General features: G+C 44.6%; 1 protein-coding gene across 5 annotated transcripts in view; it reads right to left on the reverse strand.

Moving 5' to 3' along the window:
- The window catches only part of PACS2 (phosphofurin acidic cluster sorting protein 2), a 406668-nt gene that overhangs the window by 278982 nt on the left and 104200 nt on the right, over positions 1-23486 (reverse strand). For 4 of the 5 annotated variants that reach the window (XM_040333363.1, XM_040333367.1, XM_040333366.1 and 1 more), the window contains exons 6-7: positions 16022-16095; positions 9747-9827 (exon numbers count right to left, since the gene is read on the reverse strand). In XM_040333363.1, coding sequence (XP_040189297.1) covers positions 9747-9827; positions 16022-16095 — 155 coding nt within the window. The remainder of the gene's footprint in view (positions 1-9746; positions 9828-16021; positions 16096-23486) is intronic. The other variant, XM_040333364.1, reaches the window with a different exon arrangement.

Below are 23486 nucleotides of genomic sequence, written 5' to 3' on the forward strand. Positions count from 1 at the left end.
GCCGAGAAGGCCTTCGACTCGGTCGAGTGGGGCTACCTCTGGGCGGTTTTGACCCGCTTCGGGTTCGGTCCCCGCTTCATGTCCTGGATACAAATGTTGTATGCTCACCCTAGGGCACGTATTCGTACTAACGGGTCCCTGTCTGCCTCCTTTCCCCTGGAACGGGGGACCAGACAGGGGTGTCCGTTGTCGCCGGCATTGTTTGCCTTGGCCTTGGAGCCTCTGGCCGCGCACATTCGGCGCGACCCGGAGGTTCGGGGGATTAAGGTGGGTAACTTGGAGGAGAAACTGTCCCTCTACGCCGACGACGCCCTGCTGTACCTGGCGGACGCTTCCGCCTCCCTACGGAAAACGTTGTCACATTTTGAGGCGTTCGGCCGATTTTCGGGCGTGTGTATCAATTGGGACAAATCGGTCCTGCTCCCGCTCCACCAGTCACTGTCCCGGGCGGACTCTCATACTCCTCTCCGGTGGGTGGATGAATTCACCTATCTGGGGGTGAGGGTGGGACTCGAGTCGGGGTCATACCTAGACAAGAATGTTCTTCCGATGCTGGACCAATTGACCAAACGATGTGCGACATGGCGTAGCCTTCCCCTCTCACCGGTGGGTCGAGGGAACCTCATTAAGATGGTAATACTCCCCAAATTGCTTTATTTTTTTCGTCAGACCCCTGTTACTATCCCGAAGTCCTTTTTTCGACGGCTTGACAGTATAGTGATGGCGTTCGTCTGGGCTGGTAGCCCTCCCCGGGTTGCTAAGCGTACTCTTTATCTTCCCCTGTCGGGGGGTGGGCTGGCCCTCCCAAATTTCTTGGCCTACTACTGGGCGGCGGTGCTGGTGACGGTCCGGTGGTGGTTTTCCCAGCCGCGACAAAACCCGGCGGTCAACCTAGAGGCGGCGGTTTTGGGATCCTATGCTGCCCTGTCCAACCTGGTGTTTCGGGGGTGCAGGGCCCACCCCTCTGTCACGAAGCCCATGGCGACGGTGGTTCGGGTGTGGGAGTCGTCCAGGGCTCGAATGCTGAAGCCGAACACTGTCTCCCCGCATACCCCGCTTTGGGGCAACCCACTTCTTCCCCACCTGAACACGGTCCCAGACCCGGTGGTCTGGGCCCGACGGGGGATCCTCACCCTCCGGCATGTGATGCCGGATGGTGTGGTGATGCCCTTTCAGGACCTGTGTCGGACCTATAAGGTCCCTTCCTCGTTTGGCTTTAGATACACTCAGCTGCGACATGCATTGACGGCCCAGTTTCCGGATTCGGTGACGCTCGAATCAGATTCGATAGAGCGTCTCCTGATCTCGGGGGTCATGGGGAAGCCCCTCTCATCCCTCTATTTGAGATTTACGGTGGCGTATGATACGAACACGGCGGGGACACTGACCAAATGGACTGCCGACATCCTGGACGAGGAGATCTGGGAGGAATGTGTCTCCTCCTTTCTCCCGTCTATGATTGCCTCTAGAGACCGGTTTATTCAACTTAAATTTCTTCACAGGGCATACTACACCCCGCAGAGGTTGGCTAGGATTTATCCCTCCAGGTCCCCGGAGTGCACCAGGTGCCTGGGAGACACGGGCTCCTTCATCCATATGGTCTGGTCCTGCCCTAAGCTGGATCAGTACTGGAGAGAAGTGGCGGGGGTCCTCTCGGATCGTTGTGGGATAGAACTAGTGATGGACCCGAAATTGTTCCTCCTAAGCTACCTGGGTGAGATTGAGGGAGACAGGTATACCAAACTGAGCATCACCTTTGCACTGTTTTATGCTAGAAGGGAGATCCTACTTCGATGGCGGGGTTCTGATCTCCCCACTGTGTCCTCCTGGCTGGCCACGATCAACAGAGTGCTCCCACTATATAGGTTGACGTACGAGAGTAGGAACTGCCCAGCTAAATTTGAAAAGATTTGGTCGAAGTGGATTGATTCCCCAGGCGACCTGGTTGACTCCCCCCCTACTCCGGGGGGGGCGGGGGGGTGACGGGGCGGGGGCGACGGCTGGGGGACGCCCGGCTGGCGATGCCCCCCGGGTGACGGGTTTTTGTCTGTGTTGTCTGTGCCATTGTGGATACTGCTGAACTAATTCCCCACCAAGGTAGCCCTATGTTTATGCCATCTATGTATGACCTCATGCATTCTGAGTAAGCCTTGTGATCTTTGTACTGTCATTATCTTGTGTGTGTTATTGTCTGTTACAAAAAATAAAAAAAACTTTTACTGTAAAAAATGTTTACATAATTTATATCCCTTTATATGCCGGGTGTTGGGCAATTGGGAGATTTGGTGACCTCGGTCCAGACTATTTTTTGTTTTTCCGTCTTGGCATTGGTTCGCCTTATTTCCTTTTTGCTTTACATCATTTGGAGCGCAGATGCCGCCATAGTGCGCTCCATTGACATCACTTCCGGTCGGCGTTGGTTGGGTTCCACCCAACGGAGGCTATCATCTCTTTGAAGTGCGAGCGTAGCTGCGATGCGCTCCATTTACGTCACTTCCGGTCGGCGTCAATGCCGTTCTGCCCACCGGAAGTGATCATTATTTCCTTTGTTTTGGGTGACACGGCCAGACTGCGCAGTCATGGCCGCGCCTCGCGTTCTATGCAGATTAGAAGCAGCTGGCTTGAGTTCTGTGTATCATGGGGTAGCTTAGTCTATGACAGTTTGCATGTATATGGGAGTGCTTGCGTCGATAGGCCACTCCTCTGATGATATCCTTCTGGGATGAAACATGTCAGGCTGGCCGATGCAAGCACACTGAGAGCCGCGGAATTTTATACATCATGAGGTTTGTTTTTACACCTGTAAGTAAACTACAATAAAATATTGTGTTTTTTTACTTTACGGGCTTCACTATTATTGCCTTTTCAATTGGGTAACATCTTGTTGGCGAATGCATATCATAGTCCTCTCTTCCTGGGAGTTTTGATGATCACATGAGATTGGTGAATTTGGAATCCCTACAATTGTTCCATAGTGCTTGGAGTGTGACACTTTCCTCATTGGGTCCCCTTTGATATACGATTAAACCGTCTGTTTTTTCATATCCTTCTGGTAAGCAGATTGAAAGCACTTGGGTGTGGCGTGCTTTTCCATACGCATTGAAGTCGACGCAGGGTTCTTCACCATCCCTATCTCTTCTATAACAGAACTGTTATATGAATAATGACAAATTGAAATGCTGCATTTTGAATTTTTATTTTATTGTTTGATGAATCAATGAACTGTGCTGGCTGCTTCTCCTTTTCAACTTTAGTTAGCGCAGATACCTGTTCACCCTGTTTTATTTGTTTACATAGGCAGAGCTCCATTCTGAGTCTCTGCACACGATTGGCGGGTGCCGGTGGACATCTGAGTGCCCGGCACCCGCAGATCGGCTTCTGCTTTAAATAATCACAGCAGAAGCGGTGTGCCGGCAGTGTGTGCGTGCCTCCTGCAGGCAGAAGTGCAGAGTCACATATATACACACGTGATTTGGCGTCCAGCTGCCACCATATAGCAGTTAGACTGCAATAGGGCGGTCAGCAAGTGGATAAATGCTCCAGTATCGTCCCAACTATAGACGTTAAACTAACAGGTCTATAGTGACTTTGATCCCTTTTTAAATATAGGCAATACATTGGCCTTACGCTAATCCAGTGGTACTATTCCAGTCATTAACCACCTCAGCCCCAGAAGATTTTACCCCCTTCCTGACCAGAGCACTTTTTACAATTTGACACTGCGTCGCTTTAGCTGACAATTTTGCGGTCATGCAATGCTGACGTTTAACCACTTGCTGACCACCCTATTGCAGTTTTACTGCTACAGGGTGGCAGCTGGACGCCAAATCATGTGTATATATACGCGATTCTACACTTCTGCCTGCAGGGGGTGCACACACACTGCCACCACATTTGCGTCCTTTTCTTCCCACAAATAGACATTTCTTTTGGTGGTATTTGATCACCTCTGCGGTTTAAATTTTTTTGCGCTATAAACAAAAAAGAGTGTCAATTTTGAAAAAAAATTTTTTTTTAACTTTTTGCTATAATAAATATCCCCATTTAAAAAAAAAAAAAACAAACAAGTTTCTTCATCAGTTTAGGCCAATATATATTCTTCTACATATTTTCGGTAAAATAAAATTGCAATAAGCGTATATTGATTGGTTTGTGCAAAAGTTATAGCGTCTACAAACTATTGGAAAGATTTAACGCATTTGTATTATTTATATATATTTTTTTTTTACTAGTAATGGCGGTGATCTGCGATTTTTAGCGGTACTGCGATATTGCTACAGACAGATTGGACACTTGACACATTTTAGGGACCACCGACATTTATTTAGCAATCATAAATTATAAATATTAACGGATTACTGTGTAAATGTCACTGGCAGGGAAGGGGTTAACACTAGGGGGCGATCAAGTGGTTAAACGTGTGTTCCCTCACTGTGTTCTAACTGTATGGGGATAGGACTGACTAGGAGAGGAGACATATCGTTGTTCCTACTTAGTAGGAACTAATGATCTGTCTTCTCTCCTCTGACAGCACAGAGATTTGTGTGTTTACACACACAAATCCTCGTGCCTGGCTCTCATGCACACGCTTGCGCATTGCCAGCGGTGCTCGCAACCAGCGGCCATGCGCATCTGGTCCCCCGCCGTGCAGTGGCTTTTAAAGGGGACCTGTATATGTACGGTACCATTGTGCCGCAGTAAATGTGCGTGAACCAGCCGGGAATCGGTTAAAGAGTCCCTAACAATTGCTTTGAAATCACAGAGCTCAATTCTCAATTCAAAGCGTTTGTTAACCCAAAATAAATAAATCATGTTCCTTTAAAGCATATTATACAGCACCAGTGCTTGTGCTGTGTATTTTGGCCCCCTCTGTCACCTGAAATACCTTGCTGATCCTGGCAGTTTCTACTCTCTCCTCTGTACACTGACCAGGATATATCAGGGCTGCTGAGCCCTGACACCGTTGTCAGTGTTTACATGTCTCCGTCATACGCTGCTATCTGCAGCTCTTCTGTGTCTCCCTCTGTCGTCATCCTCCCCCTCCCCTCCATGTCATCTCTCACCATCACTGATCTGGACCTCTCCCCACTGCTTGAAAACTAACTGATCATCCCCTTTGTCAGATAAAAAGTGTGTCTATGCTTTAAAAAAAAAAAAAAGTTTCTACCTGTTTTAACTGTGTCTTCCAGCGATCACATGACTCCAGGCTCTCTGCTCCTCTTCTCCCCTCTTACCTGGCTGACGTCAGCAGGGGAATATCGGCCCTGTCCACTGGAGATATTAGACAGGGAGAGCCTGGAGTCACCTTATCACTAGAAGACACTGTTTAAACAGGTAGAAATCTTTTTTTTTTTTTTATTATAAAGCACAGGCACCCGGATTTTTTTTGATCTGGCAGGGGGGATGATATAAAGATGAGATGGTGGCTTAACAACTACTTTAAGGATCCATGGGTGTATGGAGTTGGGTGTATGGGATTGTACTGTGTTTTTTATTTTGTTTGTTTATTTTTTGTGTTTAAACTGGATGGACTGGTGTCTTTTTTCAACCTGACTAACTATGTAACTATGTATGCCATCTGGTCCAGGTGCTTTATTCACCTTTATGCTGTCTAAACATTTCTGGACCATATAATTTTTAGCCATTGTGGATCATTAGGGGCTGTCAATACCATCCCCATGCTCCTTTGTATACACAGAACTGAAGAAGGTAATTAATAAATTGTACTTCTTTTTGTCCCCAGTCACCCACTCTAGATTTTGTAAAGGGCCTACTTGCTTAGACCTGACCTTTTTACTATTTATATATTTAAAGAATTTTTGGGGGGTTGTACCACTATCTATTGCAATTTGTCAATCATTTTGAATTTTTGGGGCCTTGACTTCCTTTTTACATATTCTGTTATATTCTTTGTAACATTTAAACAATGATAGTGTTCCTTCATTTTTATATTTTTTAAAGGCTCTTTTCTTAATTTTTATCGATTTTTTTTAACTTTAGCCGTGAGCCTTATAGGTTTTATTTTTATCATTTTAAATGTATTGCTCACAGGAATATATTTTGCAGTGTGTTCACATACAGTCTTTCTGAAGAAGTCCCATTTCTGTTCCGTGTTCATCTATGCCAATATTCCCTTGCAGTCCAAGTCTTGCATGATGAGGGCTGCTCTCCAAACGTGGGTCCTGGAACTGACCCTTTAAATGTCAACTTCTGCTTCCAATCGGCTTTTGCGGCTACACTCTACCCTTATCTGCCACCGTTATCTGCGGTAACTCTTGGTTGACTGCCAGACAGTTTGGTGAAAGCAAAACAGTTAATTTATTTGAATCAAAAAGACAAAGACAAAAAGCTCACTTCAGCCAAAAATCAATGAACAGTCCAGATATTAGTATCTCTCTGGTATCTATACCACCCATCATTTACCACGCTGGGTGGTATAGACACAGCAGAGCCCTGCAAATGATATTTGCTTACATGGTGATTTGATTGGAAAGTATTACGAAATATGGAAGCATATTTAAAGTTTTTGACACATTCTCCTGTAATTCCAATATACCTAACAGCACCAAAACTGCAATTACCCATGTTTACTCCATATTGGTTCTCTGACTAAGTAATGAGCATAATTGAGCTGGGTTGCTGCCTTATTTTTACAGATCAGCATAACTTTTTGGTGATACATCCCTGTAATCTCCACTGTGTCTTGGATACTTGCCCCTTTGTATGCTATTATGATTATAAAGATAATGTGCCTAAGCTCCTGAAGAAAGGTTCAATACGCGCAACATGTAGAGCTGGGCTGATCTACAGCACACCTATTATTCTACGCTACATCTGATGGGTCCATTCCTCAACCATGCTGCTTGCCTGCTGTGGGTGACCAACCATCTGCTGCCAAGCATGCTGCCCAGTCGGACTATGCCGATTCCAGGGCTGCCGTCCAGCTGGACTAGGCCAATACCTGTGCCGCTGCCCAGCCTGATGTGCCTCTGCCTGCTGATCCGGTGCCTTCTTCCCAGCTTGCCTCTGGATGTCCTGTGTCCAACAACCTGCCTACCTCTGAGGGTCTGCTGTTAGATGACAAGTTTACCATTCATGATCTAAGATATCTTCTCCCTACCACTCCGCCGGGTTCTATTGACTCTATGCCAGCTGCTCAGTTAGATTGTTATGCAAAGGCTGAGTGTCCACCTGCTAATGAGTTGGAAAGCTCCGAGTCCTCACATGCCTTAAATGGATCACCTGCTTGGCCTGAGATTAATTTGACGTTTGGTTCAATTGAGTCCCGCTGGCAGTGTGTTGATCTTATGGTGCCCAAGCCTAGTGGTCTGGCCATACCCATGGTAACTGGTAGCTGCATCTGCCTTCATGGCCATTGTCGTGATAAGCTCCTGGAGAATGGCAGAGTACTAACTGTGCCTTGCCATGATCTGGATGCGATTGCTAGAGCTCCGGGTGTACTAGAGGACTTGGGTCAGGTAACCAGTGCCTCAGAGAGACTTGGTTCTGATGTGGCTTCTAGTGTTGTCACATGACCCGAGAGCCAAGTCTTCAGATAATCTGTGAAACCCCAGGGGGGGGGGGGGGATCTGTCAGGATTGAGTTTAACTGACTGCTGGTGGCACTGTGGTGCTCTGGGCCGATGGCTGCAGTTCCAGTGTCCACCAGCAGGTGTCTCTCAGAAGCCAGCAGGTTCTGATCAGCCACACCTGGCTCCAGCTGCCAGGTGGATATTTAGGGCTGCTCCTCCCTTCCCTCAGTGTGTCACTATCCTGTTGATTGACCCCTTGCTACCAGATCCTTGTGCTTCCTGTATCCTGATCCATTCTGCACCCCTCTGCCTTGCTCCTGCACCAAGTCGCGATTCCCTTCCTTGCATCCCTGTTACCTTTTTCTCTTATATTATAGATATTGTATGAAGTCCGTAGTTAGTTTAATTTTGTCTTTGGGGTTTTGTTCTTGTTTGCTGGGGTGGTTTATGTTTTCACTGGTTGCTGTGTATGTTTATTGGTCTGTATTCACCGTTAATAAATATCACTTTAAGGATATATACTTTGTTTGGTCTCAGTTTCTAAGTGTAGCTACGTGTCTGGTCTCCTTACTGCTGATTCCTGACAGTGGAACTTGTGTATTTGTCTTTGTATCCACAATACCACTCTGTGGTGATACAAATAACATCTTTCCTCATGTAATTACCCATGTTTCATGTTTTTACAAATAACCTTTTTTTTTCCTTTTGAGAACTTGAAGAGTTATCATGGTGTGGATAACAAGTTCTCTTTAAAATATATTTTGTTCCATCATGCCATCCGGACGCAGTTTGGGACTTTGACTCTCCATTTTACAGAATCTCCAATGGAAGAATTGTTCTCCTATTTGGAACTCACCAAGTTGGAGACTACTTTTTTTGGTCGCCTTCAGGTAGCTGGGGCCAACCCCTTTCAGAATTCCCATCACAAATGGCTTGTGCTGATGCCTGGGCTCTCTAATGAGGGTTAGGAAGAGGCCACGGAGGTAAGTTTCAGCGATTAGAACGGCTGACAGACTTATTCAATGTAAGCTTATTCATCATCTTCAATACACTTTGGCCAGATTGGCTCGCATGGGGTTTGGGTCTGCCGCCACTTGTTCCCATTGTGGAAGTGGGGGGCGGACCTTTCCCACATGTTTTGGGTTTGTCCCGTATTGTCGGTTTGCCAAGATTTATTTCTTTGAGTACACCCTTTGTCTTCCAGTGCCTCGTAGCCCAGAGGTTGGACATTTCTTACATGTGGAGTTTCATAATTTTAAAGATTTCTCATTTGGACTCATATTTCTCTGACATTTACTTCTTTGTTATGCATAAATGAATTATGTTATTGGACTATTTCATCATTTTAAGCACATTGTTCATAATGATTTAATATGAGGGAACTATTTTTTTCACAAACATTTTAAAATAACCACTGTTACAGACTCCTCTAATGAACAAAAACAGAGGTGTGCCTGTAGTCCATATACTCAGAACTACTCTATGAATGTGATATTCAATCTTACCATTTATCAGCAGTGGTGTGACAAATTGGAACAAGGATCACAGCCCTATCAATTAGATAATATTGGCAAGTACTCTTAACAAACAGACTAGATCAGGATGCTTACTAGAACTAAATACACAGACAGACATATTTAGGAGAGGAATTTCAAGGGGGGGAAAGGATACTGACAGGTTGGATTTTTCACTCAGTAAAAAAATATTGCTACAGGGGTCTGTTGTGCAAAAAAAAGCAGGTATACATGTAGGATACAAGCACACGTCTACATTTGTATCAGGGCAGGTTTGTGTGATGCTAGAACCAGTAGTAGACAGTCAACCACTGTCTCAGTGTATAGTCAGGTTTATGCAGTGTTAAATACAGAGAGGGTAACCAGAACCTTTCGCTGCAGAAGACGGCATTTTACGTGAAAATGTACAGAAATGGCAAACAATACAGGGGCGATTTGAGTAGCATAAAACAAAATTAATAAAAATGACCACTGCAGAGTACAACCATATGAAATAATTACATGGGGGGCATAATACTGTTAATCAGGGGACTTGGACTAGTGAGAACACATCCACTTTTATCATAAAGTGGATGTGTTCTCACTAGTCAAAGTCCCCTGATTAACAGTATTATGTTAACAGGTTAATTTGACAGTAAAAGTGACAGTCCCAGTAGATACCAAACACACAGTCCAAGTTAGTATAAGTAAATTAAACAGACCCGGGTTATAGACGCTGTTCTTACTATCGTTCTTCGCTGCTTCTTTGGTTTTCCAACATCAAAATCATCATCATCCAGGTCCTGTTGGAAAAGCAAGCAGACCTAAATGGCATCACAATATCAATGCAGAAACAAAAATAAATTACAAAAAATATCATAAAAGTTAAATATATTCCCATACCTCGCTAAATATTTTCTAGCAGTGTGCTAGAAAACTCTGCCCCTCCTATATTCTGCTTACAGCTGCAGGACTGAGGTGAAAAAAAACTTCTATCCACCCTAAATCCATGCTATGGAACGGCAATGTAATAACATTCCAAATTACACCGTGGAATTCCTCAGAAATATATAGAAACGCACAAAACAACCTTACTCCCTAACAGATTCATCCCTTATGACTTCTTACCTATTAAATTCTTCAATTGCAGACAGTCTAACCTTACAAATGCCTTATGACATAAGCTGGCCATAGATCGAATGGGGACTGTTCGGGATTTGCTTCATCTATGGGCAGGCTGTCAATTCTTTTCAAGAGATCATTGCTGGCATTTATAGCAGCCAGCAGTGATCACTGTGCTCTGCTGGCAGGAAAGGCTCCCCACTAGCAGAACACAATAGCACTTGTGAGAGGAATTCCCCCATCAACACTAACTGTGTTGGTGGGGAAATGTGATGTTCTTCTGTAAGAAAAACTGTTGTAAAATCTGTGGCCTGCATAAGGTCTTATTTCACGTTAGACAGTTAGTGGATGACAGAACTGAAGGATTGCATTAATTTACAGATCACCAAGATAACTATGACCTACTTAAACAAGCATTTTACAGATACCTTCAAATCCAACATTATGTCCAGACAATCTCCAAGCACACTTCAGTTCTCTAAATTGACCCCATTTCAGCAAATATGCAGGTATCAGACCCTTCTAGAAAATGCTTGGTCTCAGATATTTATAAAAAAATTAAACACATTCCCCACACTTAAAGTAGTAATTTTGGATAGAGCAAGGGAGGGTTATAACCCTGGTTAGATCTTTTTACCACCTGTGTCCCATTGCAGCCATTTCCCTAAACTTCCTGTCCCATAGCCAAAGCAGGAAGTGTAAGGAAATCCCTGAAAATTAAAGGAATTTATTGAGGTCCAGACACCATTGGAACATTTCCCCTCTACTACTTTTTTGGGGACAACACAAAATTGGGGATTTTCTTTTACTTTCACTTTCAATGATAACAGTAAACAGGACAAATAAAGAGGGTGAATCACCTTAACAGGCACACAGCCAGCAATAAAAACTGACCGGCAATTTAATCCCTCTGCTCAGTATACAAAACTGAAATTTTTTTTGCTTTTAGTTATACTTTAAGCCAGGGCTCAAAATTTCAAGTCCTGAGCTACTAGCCAGGCCTCAAGAGTTACTCGCCACCAGTTGCCCCACCTAATTCATACACTGCCCTTCGCCTAATTGCACCCGTAAACACGCCCTCGTAGATTATCTCATGGAATGACAATGTTTTATGCAGAATCAAGTTACAAAATTAAATATTACCAACAACAACTTTAACAAAATGGGACAGGGCACTGGGGGCAGACCAGAGGGACAGGGCACTGGGGGCAGACCAGAGGGACAGGGCACTGGGGGCAGACCAGAGGGACAGGGCACTGGGGGCAGACCAGAGGGACAGGGCACTGGGGGCAGACCAGAGGGACAGGGCACCGGGGGCAGACCAGAGGGACAGGGCACTAGAACTGGGTCTCTTCCCCATTCTCTTGCTGTCTCCTCTGCAACTCCCATCCATCCTCTCTCTCTCTCCCATTCATCTCATCATCAGGAGCCTGTGTGTGCGGCTCCACGCTTGCATGTCCCCACTTCCCCCTTTTATTCAGGCTGGCAGAGAGGAGAGGAGCTGCAGCACAGCGGGAGGGAGTACAATCCAGCGCTGAGATCCACACAACTGCACAGCCATTGACACCATAGCACAGCGCACACTGACAGCGCACAGCACACATTGAGACCAGTCTGCTCACAGTGCACAGGCTGAACTGTTGGACACTTACATAGAGCACAAGGAGAAGAAAACTGCACAAACTAGAAGGCTGCCGCTCTCATGTCAGGGCAACTTTCAGTGAGCGCTGCACCGGAGTGGTAATTTTTGCAATCCTCCACCTCACTCATTACTTTCTGCTCTCCAGCTACATTGGGGCCCGGGGGAGGGGGGCAGGCTCAGAGAGGTCATACTGTTGGGTCCCATGGCTTAATGAGAATTGTAAGTAGAGCACCTGTGTACTGCTCTGCCTGTGCGCGGCTCACCAGACTACTTTTCCCGAGCATGCACCTTTCCTCTTCGGCCGCCAATCTCATCGGGACTCTAAGTGTAGGCACAGATTGGAGGGAGATTGGTCATGCAGCCCTGTCATCACTCGCCCCCAGCTTAAATCCACTCGCCAAATGCTAGTAGGCGAGTGGAAATTTTAAGGGCTGCTTTAAGCTATTACAAAACAAAAAACAAAACACAAAACAGAAGATTCTAGATACTATATAAAGAAAGCCAAGACTAAATACCATTGGTCCTAAATCCCAGAGATCCTTTACAACATGGGTTCTCAACCTGTGGCCCTCTAGCTGTTGCGGAACTAAAACTCCCATCATGCCTCTGCCTTTGAGAGAGTCATGTTTGTAACTGTCAGCCTTGCAATGACATGCAGTTCCACAACAGCTGGAGGGCCACAGGTAGAGCACTAATGCTTTACAACATATACCCGACAGCTACAGATGCAAAAGGTGCAAAACAAATCTTGTCTCATTGCAAGATTTGGACACATGGATCCCCTACTACCCTAAAGCTCACCCAATTTCTTCAGTGCATAGATGTAGTCAGAGCCATAAGAGAAAAGCAGCAACTTTGAATTGGAAGATGGATTTGCTGTTTGTCCTGTCCTCATATCTGATCACCAAGACCCCTTTCACACTGAAAGGTATTTTTCAGGCAAAAATAGCACCTGAAAACTGCCTCCCTTTCATTGCAATTTGTGCTTTCACACCCGGGAGGTGCGCTTGTGAGACGTTAGAAAAAGTCCTGCAAGCAGCATCTTTGGGGCACTTTGGGAGCACTGTATACAGCACCCCCAAAGCACCCGTCAATGGCAATGTAGGGGCAGCGCTTCCAAATCGATTTTTTGTACGAAAAATATGTAGAAGAATACGTATCGGCCTAAACTGAGGAAAAAAAGTTTTTTTTTATATTTTTGGGGGATATTTATTATAGCAAAAAGTAAAAAATATATATTTTTTTCAAAATTGTTGCTCTATTTTTGTTTATAGCGCAAAAACTAAAAACCGCAGAGGTGATCAAATACCAACAAAAAAAAGCTCTATTTGTGGGAAAAAAAGGACGCCAATTTTGTTTGGGAGCCACGTCGCACGACCGTGCAATTGTCAGTTAAAGCGACGCAATGCCGAATCGCAAAAAGTGGCCTGGTTTTTGGGCAGCAATATGGTCCGGGGGTTAAGTGGTTAAGATTTTATTTTAAGTAATGCAGTTGGGTTCCCCTTTAAGATTGCTATATGTATAGAATCAGAGGCTTCTCTTAACATTTGTATTTATTCTTCGAGCATCAGTGCTATCATTTAGAACATCTGTAAATATAATTTTCTTCTTGGCCACCAGAGTTCTCCTTCATTCTAATGGGTTATCTAGCTATCTGAATTTCACTCTGAAGTATACAATCAGTTTTACCCATAATCTGGGGCTGGAGTTCCCTCTAATTTGGCATAGTATATTTTACCATTTAGAAATATGGAGTTCCCCTTTAAGGGGATGGATTTAAGTTCTAATATCAATTCCTTTGTTATGGAATATAGGTCGAGTTCCACTCTAAGAAAGTAACATGTAAGAAGTTGGAGTCCCTTGAAGTGAGAATGTGGATCCCTGTTTAGAAGCTATTCTATATCTCCCTCCCATATGAATATACCCTTTAATCATTTGAATGCTGGAGTTCCCTTCTAATGCCTTGTACACACGAGCGGTTTTCACAATGAGAAAACTGCCATTTTTTATATTGGTCGTGAAAAACGGTCGTGTGTATGCTCCCTAGCAGTTTGACGAAAAAAACTGCCCGCAAAAAACCTGAAACCAGCGCGAAAAACGGTTGTGTGTATGCTTTTCCGAGGGGGAAAAAAAACGTGCATGCTCAGAATCAAGTATGCAGCCCAAAAGCAGCCCAAAGGGTGGCGCCATTTGAAAGGAACTTCCCCTTTGTAGTCCCGTCGTACGTCACCACGCTTTGGTCGGACGTTTTTTTTGCATGAACGTGTGTATGCAAGTCAGGCAGGAGAGGAATCACATCGGGAAAAAAGTATTTTTTTTTTCCCTGCCAAGAAAAATGGTCGCGTGTACGAGGCATCAGAGTAGACTTGGTCCTAAATAGAAATTACCACCATGGTTTATACAATTTTATCTGGTTTATATATTTTATTGGTCTTTCATATGGCTCATCAAACACACATAGGGTAATTTTACAAGAAGTGTTAACCACTTCAGCACCGGACCATATTGCTGGTCAATGACCGGGCCCCTTTTTGCATTTCGGCACTGTGTCGCTTTAACTGACAATTGCGCGGTCGTGCGACGTGGCTCCCAAACAAAATTGGCATCCTTTTTTTCCCCCACAAATAGAGATTTCTATCTATTTGATCACCTTTGCGTTTTTATTTTTTGCGCTATAAACAAAAATAGTGACAATTTTGAAAAAAATGAATATTTTTTACTTTTTGCTGTAATGAATATCAACAAAAATATATAAAAAAAATATTTTTTTCCCTCAGTTTAGGCCGATACGTATTCTTCTACATATTTTTAGTTTAAAAAAAAAAATCGCAATAAGCGTTTATTGATTGGTTTGCGCAAAAGTTATAGCGTCTACAAAATAGGGGATAGTTTTATGGCATTTTTATAAATATTTTTTTACTAGTAATGGCGGCGATCAGCGTTTTTTTTTGGTACTGCGACCTTATGGCGGACACTTCTGACACATTTTTGGGACCATTGGCATTTTTATAGCGATCAGTGCTATAAAAATGCATTGATTACTATGAAAATGCCACTGGCAGGGAAGGGGTTAACACTAGGGGACGAGGAAGGGGTTAATTATGTTCCCTGTGTGTATTCTAACTGAAGGGGGGGTGGAACTGACTAGGGGAAATGACAGATCGCTGTTCATACAATGTATGAACAGCGAACACCAATTTCTCCCCCTGACGATCGCTCTGTAACGAGCGATCGCCGGTGCCCGGCGGTGATCGGGCACGTTCGTCGGCACCAGGGGCCCCTATTGGCTGCAATGCGAGATGATGTATAGCTACGTGATCTTGCGCACCCGAGCCGACCTGCCGCCGTATAACGGCGGCTGGTCTGCAAGTAGTTAATCTAATTTATGTATATTGCACTGATTGCCAGCTCAATAAACCCTATGCAACGGACAGAGTGCACCATCATCAGCAGCTACTGATGATGTCAGAGTGATGAAACGCATTGGACAGGGCTTGCTGGCATCACAAAATGTTTGTTGGAGTACATGTGCATGTAGCTTATGTAATGCAAGCATACTGAATATGTGAGTAGAAAATTGTATGTTTAAATTACTTTTTAATAAACAGAATCACACTATGGGATGTCGTTTGACATAGATTTCCCTCTACATGTGTGCATATGATGGAGTATTGTTGATAAAGGATACATGGGGACAGTCAAAGGAGGAGCTGTTTGAAATTATACAAACAAACAAAGCACTGCAAACTTACCTTTCTGGTGGGTGGGGACAGTTTGAAGCACAGTACAAAACAGATTATAGCGCACACATGTAAAAATTACATTTATCCTGCAAGGCTAGTTAAAAACACCGTAACATATTCAAAAATACGGGGGTTTGGTCACACTATATGGTCATATAGTGCTAAGCCCACTTACTGCGACAAAGTACCCCAAATTAGTGCGTCTTAACCTGTTAATAGACAGACTTTGTAGTTTGAAACACAGAACCCATGAACTGAGCACTTTTTGAAAACATATGAACTTTAATGATTTTTTTAATGTATGACGATTTTACCGGAGCACTTTAATACATAAGTGTAAATAGCGCTGCACACATTTGGTGGTATTGACATTTAGTTTAACCTTTCAGAGGGTAATCTTAGTGCAGGCAGTTATAAGGACTATATACCATACCGCAGGATTTTACTGTCTATGACAAAACACATTACAGTGATTCAAATGTTTACTCACCTGTCCTTGAACAGCATCATCACTGGCTTCTTGTTCTGAAGAGAAACTTTCATACTCCTCTTCAGAATAGTTATCTAAGGCAAACAAAAAACATTTTAACATTAATTTTACTGTTGTTGGTAGATTTAGAAGATTTTTGTACTCAACATAAAATCTTTGATTCCTTTGAGGGAGACAGGACTGTAAAAAAAAAAAAAAAAGTATATACTCAAATATAAGCCAAGTTTTTTAGCCCTATTGTTTTGGCTGAAAATGCCCTCCTCAGCTTATACTCGAGTCTGTGTACCCGAGTCCGTAACATATTCAGACGGTGGACGTGCAGTGTTAAAAAGTCGCGCCTCCTTCTCATCCTGCTCCGTGATAGGCGGAACACTCGGTTTACCAACAGACACTGTGTTCAGTGTTCCGCCTATCATGGATGTCCTCTCGTCCATGATAGACGAGAGAACGTCCGTGAAAATCAGCCACAGTGAGGTCAGGCATGCAATGGGCACAGTGAGGTCAGGCATGCAATGGGCACAGTGAGGTCAGGCATGCAATGGGCACAGTGAGGTCAGGCATGCAATGGGCACAGTGAGGTCAGGCATGCAATGGGCACAGTGAGGTCAGGCATGCAATGGGCACAGTGAGGTCAGGCATGCAATGGGCACAGTGAGGTCAGGCATGCAATGGGCACAGTGAGGTCATGCATGCAATGGGCATAGTGAGGTCATGCATGCAATGGGCATAGTGAGGTCATGCATGCAATGGGCACAGTGAGATGGCAAATGGGCACAGGGGGTCTGACACTAGCCAAACAAGAAACCATGAAGCCTGCCCAAGTATAATCCAACCTCCAACTGTCATGCTTCAGTTTTGTGAGCAAGCAGTACAGAGGGAGGATGAATTTGAATCTAAAGGAGCAGACAAGTCAGGCAGCGGTCACACATAAATGGAGAGTGGAATGGGGCAATATAGGGGGGAGGGCATGGTAAATAAGGGGATCCCCTGCAAACAACTATTGGCAATTGCAGCACTATTTGTGCAAAATGCAACAATAGATTAAAGTGCGATTTAATTGACATTTCTAAATCTTGGCTTCATTTTTCACATTCTTAATATCATTATTAATATTCTAAGCTTTTGGAGAGACACGAAGTGAACTCAAAGTGTGAAAGATGAGCTTGCTGATGGAGAGTGATGGAACCATGTGTGGAGCTGCATATGGTGTGCCTACTTCAAAGTAATTCAAATTGAGTTTGTTACAGCCCCCCTTGTGTCAATCAGGTAAAGGCTCCTTGAACAGATGCAAAGGGCTGAAACAGGGTTAATAAGAGGAGATTCTAACTATTCTGAAATTGAATAGCATAATGACACTGCTGGAACAGTGCAAGGGCAGAAATGTATACACTTATTTTACAAGAAAATTATATGGTACAGTTTATAGAAGCCCTGACTAGAAACGATGATCTGTTGGACTTGGTAATCTCATACCCTGGGGAGCATAATACTAAATGTTCATATATGATAATATCTGGGTACCAGTTACCATAACATGATTTAATTTAATGTAATCTGTGCACACTGGAACGATAACACAACCGCTCTGTTCTTTCAAGATCCAGTTAGCACCAAGCCACTTATGCAGCCCATATTTTGATCGCTTTTTTTTTCGTTTGGTCATTACACTGGGGAAAAAAAATATGATCCAATTCTACCATCTACACATTCCAGGTGGATTGGGAAATCGTCCAACAGTGGACGAACAACCAGGGTTGCTGTCTTGGCACTGCTATTGACATCACTTGTCTATAGTCTTCATGGCAGCAGCAGCGCATTAGAAACCAGTGCTAGCTACTTGGCGCATCATGTATGCAGTCTCTGATCATCTCCTGTATCATGTCCGCAGTCTCTGATCATGTCTGCAGTCTCTGATCATCTCCTGTATCATGTCCGCAGTCTCTGGTCATCTCCTGTATCATGTCTGCAGTCTCTGGTCATGTCTGCAGTCTCTGATCATCTCCTGTATCATGTCCGCAGTCTCTGATCATGTCCGCAGTCTCTGGTCATCTCCTGTATCATGTCCGCAGTCTCTGGTCATCTCCTGTATCATGTCTGCAGTCTCTGGTCATCTCCTGTATCATGTCTGCAGTCTCTGGTCATCTCCTGTATCATGTCTGCAGTCTCTGACCATCTCCTTTAGTATTTTTTTTTTAGAGGGGAGCCTGAAACTCCTCTAAGTTGTTGTCTGCCGTGTTTAGACTTTGCTGCATGCAGGGAGTGTTGTCTTTTTTTTTATTTTAAAGAACAGATAAAATAAAATAAAAAAAAATGGAGTTCTCCTGACTGCTTGATTTTTTTTTATGAAAACCACACACAGTAATCTTAATGCATCACAGAATTGAATCAAATTGTTGACATGATAATCATAATCGAATCGAATTGTGAGGCCAGTAAAGGGGCGCACCTCTAATAGAAACCAAGTGAAAAATATTCTTCCACAACAATATTAAAAAGACAACGTTGTCTTGGGACATGTTGCAGCTGCACACACATCCATACATCCCAGCAATTACAGTTTTAGTCTAGGTACTATATAAAAAAAAGCATAACAATTGCAGATGGATACTGAGTGATCAGATATCATTCCTAGATAATACTGAAATATTGTGTATATTCGCTGGAGTGGATGCTACAGAGCGGCTTCAGATAGAAATAGTCCAGGATGAACCATGTATATGGAACTATTCGCAAAGGTATTTCCCTAATCCTGAAACTTTCTTCTAATGGCATTGCATGGTATGGAAATTGTCCGGATATTGGTTCCTGGGATTTAGTTTATCAAAGGGGGGGGAGGGGGGTAGGAATTATGGAGACCAATATGCATTAAGGGGGAGAAACAGGCGGTTCTGATTCACAGCATATAAGCTTTGAATGACATTCTAGATCAACATACAGGGAAACACTCTTATCTCATGACCTCAGCCGTCTCCGCTGCCTCGTCCACCAAGAGCTCCCACTTCCTGTTCAGGCTGCAAGTACTGTCCTGTTACAGTTAAGCCCAGGACTCCGTATAAGCAGGGCACAGTCTCTGTATCCAATAGGGGTAAACAATCCTGGGATCTCTATACTATCGCTATTAGAAGCTGCCTCTGTTGCACACTACATCCAGCCTCTCGTCATCGACACGCTAACGCTGTGTTTCGTTATCAAGCTCTCACCCTCTCCCCTGTTTGATGAACTAAATCCCAGGAACCAATATCAGGACAATTTCCATACCATGCATAAGAAAGTTTCAGGATTAAGGGAATACCTTTGCAAATCGTTCCATATACATGATTCATCCTGGACCATTTCTATCTGAAGCCGCTCTGTAGCATCTACACCAGCGAATGTACATATTATTTCAGTATTGTCTAAGAATTATATCTGTTTACTGAATATCCATCTGCAATTTTTATGCTTTTTTGTATATAGTACCTAGACAAACTGTGTGATTGCTGGGATGTATGGAAGGACTACTGATGCCACTGTTATTATCGATTTTATAAGCGCTTTTTATATCACCGCAAATGTGAGTGTTATTTCTTTTTAATAAATGCTGTGAGATATCCTGCAGAATTACGCTATGTGCGCCCCTGTTCTTCTCTTTTATATTTTTACCTACATTATTGTTTGGATGTTATAAACACATGACATATCATTGGGAGCCCCATCGTTGTGTACTTGGTAACTGTACACGCTGGATTTCCTTCCTGTGGTGTATTGATCTTACAAGCCTCAGTGACCTAGAAGTTTCATCCAGAACTCTTGGTATCTGAGCCAGCTGTGACATCTCTCCTATGGTTTATTGACCTATAAAGTTCTATTGACCTAGTGAGTGTATGCTTATCTGGGTTCAATCCTTTTGGTAAGCCTTATGACATACAGTGATGGATCTATCAACTTTTCTTATTTAGTCACAATTAGAATATGTTCATTCACTTAATAATTGGAATTTTCCACGGATTAAGGATTTGTCATCTGTCAGTTCAGTAGCGTTTTTCATTTGTTATGATTGGATGCAGTATTCTGTCTTACTTGATCTGGTATTTCTTGTAGCTTTTTTTTTTATGTGTTTTCTTTTCATTATTATGCTGGTACCTGTCTGTTTAGAACAGTTTTTTCCTCGTTATGATCAGATGCAGTATACAAGAAATACACTGTCCCTCCTAGCTAAAACTAATTTGGCCCCTTCTAATATCCCTGCAGCTAGGATGATGGGGGGTGGGATATCCTCTCAAACACCCATAATACTGGATACATTTGTGACATATTATCAGGACTAGAGTTGAGCGGACACCTGGATGTTCGGGTTCGGACCCGAACCCGAACCCCATTGAAGTCAATGGGGACCCGGACTTATGACTACAAAAATGTCTCTAAAAAAACAAAGGGAAAGGGTTGGAGGGCTGCAAAATGTCGGGGAGAGCATGGCAAGTACTCTGGAAATAAATGTGGATAGGGAAGTAACTTAAAATAACATAAAAATAATAAAAATAAAAAATATAATGATTTTGACCTTGGAGGACGAGGTCCATACAGTTTTGTTCAAAATTATTCAACCCCCCCCCCCCCCCCCCCCCAATGCTGTAAAGGGTTTTAGGGAATTTAGTGTACATTTGTAATTGTATTCAGAATTAAATCCTACAAGGACTTCATAAAGAACCATATGCAACTAATATGACATCAATTGGTTTTGTAATACAGTAGTAAATGCAAAATTGAAGGCAAAGGGCACTGTTGAAACGCTACCTGGTCGTGGCAGAAAGAAGATGCTGACTTTGACTGCTGTGCGCTACCTGAAGCGTAGAGTGGAGAAAAGTCCCTGTGTGACTGCTGAGGAACTGAGAAAAGATTTGTCAGATGTGGGTACTGAAGTTTCTGCTCAGACAATACGGCGCACACTGCGTAATGAAGGCCTCCATGCCAGAACTCCCAGCGCACCCCCTTGCTGTCTCCAAAGAATAAGAAGAATCGACTGCAGTATGCCAAAAGTCATGTGGGCAAACCACACAAGTTTTGGGATTGTGTTCTGTGGACTGATGAAAAATTACAACTGTTTGGGCCCATGGATCAACGCTATGTTTGGAGCTATGTTTGGAGGAGGAAGAACAAGGCCTATGATGAAAAGAATACCTTGCCTACTGTGAAGCATGGCGGGGGGTCAATCATACTTTGGGGCCGTTTTGCTTCTGCAGGTACAGGGAAGCTTCAGCGTGTGCAAGGTACCATGAATTCTCTTCAGTACCAGGAGATATTGGATGACAATGTGATGCAGTCCGTCACAAACCTGAGGCTTGGGAGACGTTAGACCTCTCAACAGGACAATGATCCCAAGCATACCTCCAAGTCCACTAGAGCATGGTTGCAGATTAAAGGCTGGAATATTTTGGAGTGGCTATCGCAGTCACCAGACTTAAATCCGATTGAGAACCTCTGGTGGGACTTAAAGAAAGCAGTTGCAGTGCGCAAGCCTAAGAATGTGACTGAAGGTGGAAGCGGCGGTGAAGGAGGAGGAGGTAGCCAACACAGCAGGTTTTGGTTTTTAATTGATTTATTTTTTAAATTAGGGTAAACCCCAAAAGAGTGAGACAGATCTAGGGTTGCTACCTCATCCCTTTAAACCTGAACACAGAGTAATTACACAGGTTCTGGGACTAATTTAATGTCGATAAGGCACCAAGTGAGTTTAATTAGCAGCAACTTAATCAGCAGCACCTTAATCAGCCAGAGAACCTGTGTCATTAATATGTTTTTGCTTTGAAAGGGATGAGATGGCAACCCTAGAAAGCTCAGAAAAAATACAATGGCTAGGTAAGGCCGGCCCGGTGTCTATTCTGCACAAGGTACGGACAACTCCTCTGGGATCCATGCCTGGTTCATTTTAATGAACGTGAGCTTGTCCACATTGGCTCTGGACAGGCGGCTGCGCTTGTCTGTGATAACGCCCCCTGCCGTGCTAAATACACGTTCAGACAATACACTGGCCGCAGGGCAGGCCAGCACCTCCAAGGCGTAAAGGGCAAGCTCAGGCCATGTGCCCAATTTGGAGACCCAGAAGTTTAAGGGGGCATAGCCGTCATTCAATATGTGTAGGGGTGTGCTCACATACTGCTCCTCCATGTTGCTGAAATTTTGCCTCCTGCTAAAACGTTCCATATCAGCTGGTGGTGCTGTTTGTTGTGGCGTGCTGACAAAGCTTTTCCACATTTCGGCCATGCTAACCCTGCCTTCTGAGGTGCTGGCGGTGCCCCTGCTGCGTTGGCGACCTCTTCCTCCTCCTCTGCCTTCGCCTTCTGCTTCCACTGTGCCCCCGCTGCCAGGTGGGAATTGCACCAGCAGCGCGTCTAACAGCGTGCGCTTGTACTCGCGCATCTTGCGTTCACGCTCCAGTGAGGGGATTAAGGACGGTACATTGTCCTTGGAACGGGGATCCAGCAGCGTGGCCACCCAGTAATCAGCACCTGTCATAATGTGCGAAACACGCCGGTCGTTGCGGAGACACTGCAGCATGTAATTGCTCATGTGTGCCAGGCTGCCCAGAGGCAACGAAAAGCTGTCCTCTGTGGGAGGTGTATCATCTGTGTCCTCTGTATCCCCCCAGCCACGCACCAGTAATGGCCATGAGCTGGTCTGGATGCCATCCTTCTGTGAACATGGTTCCTCCTCCTCCATGTCTTCCTCCTCCTCATCCTCCACCGCGTCATCCTCCAGAACTGTGCCCTTGCTAGACAATTGTGTACCTGGCCTTTGTTGGTGCACGAACCCACCCTCGGAGCCACTTCTGAATGACTGCCCTGAAAGCCTTGGAAATGATCCCGATTCCTGCACCTCCTCCTGTGCCACATCCTCTTCCATCATCGCCCATAACGTTTTTTCAAGGAGGCATAGAGGTGGGATAGTTACGCTGAGAGTGGCGTCATTGGCACTGGCCATGTTGGTGGAGTACTCAAAACAGCGCAACAAGGCACACAGGTCTCGCATGGAGGCCCAGTTATTTGTGGTAAAGTGGTTCTGTTCCGCAGAGCGACTCACGCGTGCGTGCTGCAGCTGGAACTCCACTATCGCCTGCTGCTGCTCGCACAGTCTGGCCAGCATGTGTAAGGTGGAGTTCCACCTTGTGGGCACATCACATATGAGGCGGTGAGCGGGAAGGCTGAAGTTACGCTGCAGCGCTGCCAGGCGAGCAGCAGCAGGGTGAGAACGCCGAAAGTGCGCACAGACGGCCCGCACTTTCTGCAGCAGCTGTGGCATATCGGGGTAAGTTCTCAGGAAACTCTGCACCACCAAATTCAGCACATGCGCCAGGCAAGGGATGTGCGTCAAACCGTCTAGGCCCAGAGCTGCTACGAGATTTTGCCCGTTATCGCACACCACCAGGCCCGGCTTGAGGCTCACCGACGCCAACCACTCATCGGTCTGTTGTTCCATGTCCCTCCACAAC

The sequence above is a fragment of the Rana temporaria genome, chromosome 13 (genome assembly GCF_905171775.1).
Source record: "Rana temporaria chromosome 13, aRanTem1.1, whole genome shotgun sequence".
Taxonomy (NCBI): Eukaryota; Metazoa; Chordata; class Amphibia; order Anura; family Ranidae; genus Rana; species Rana temporaria.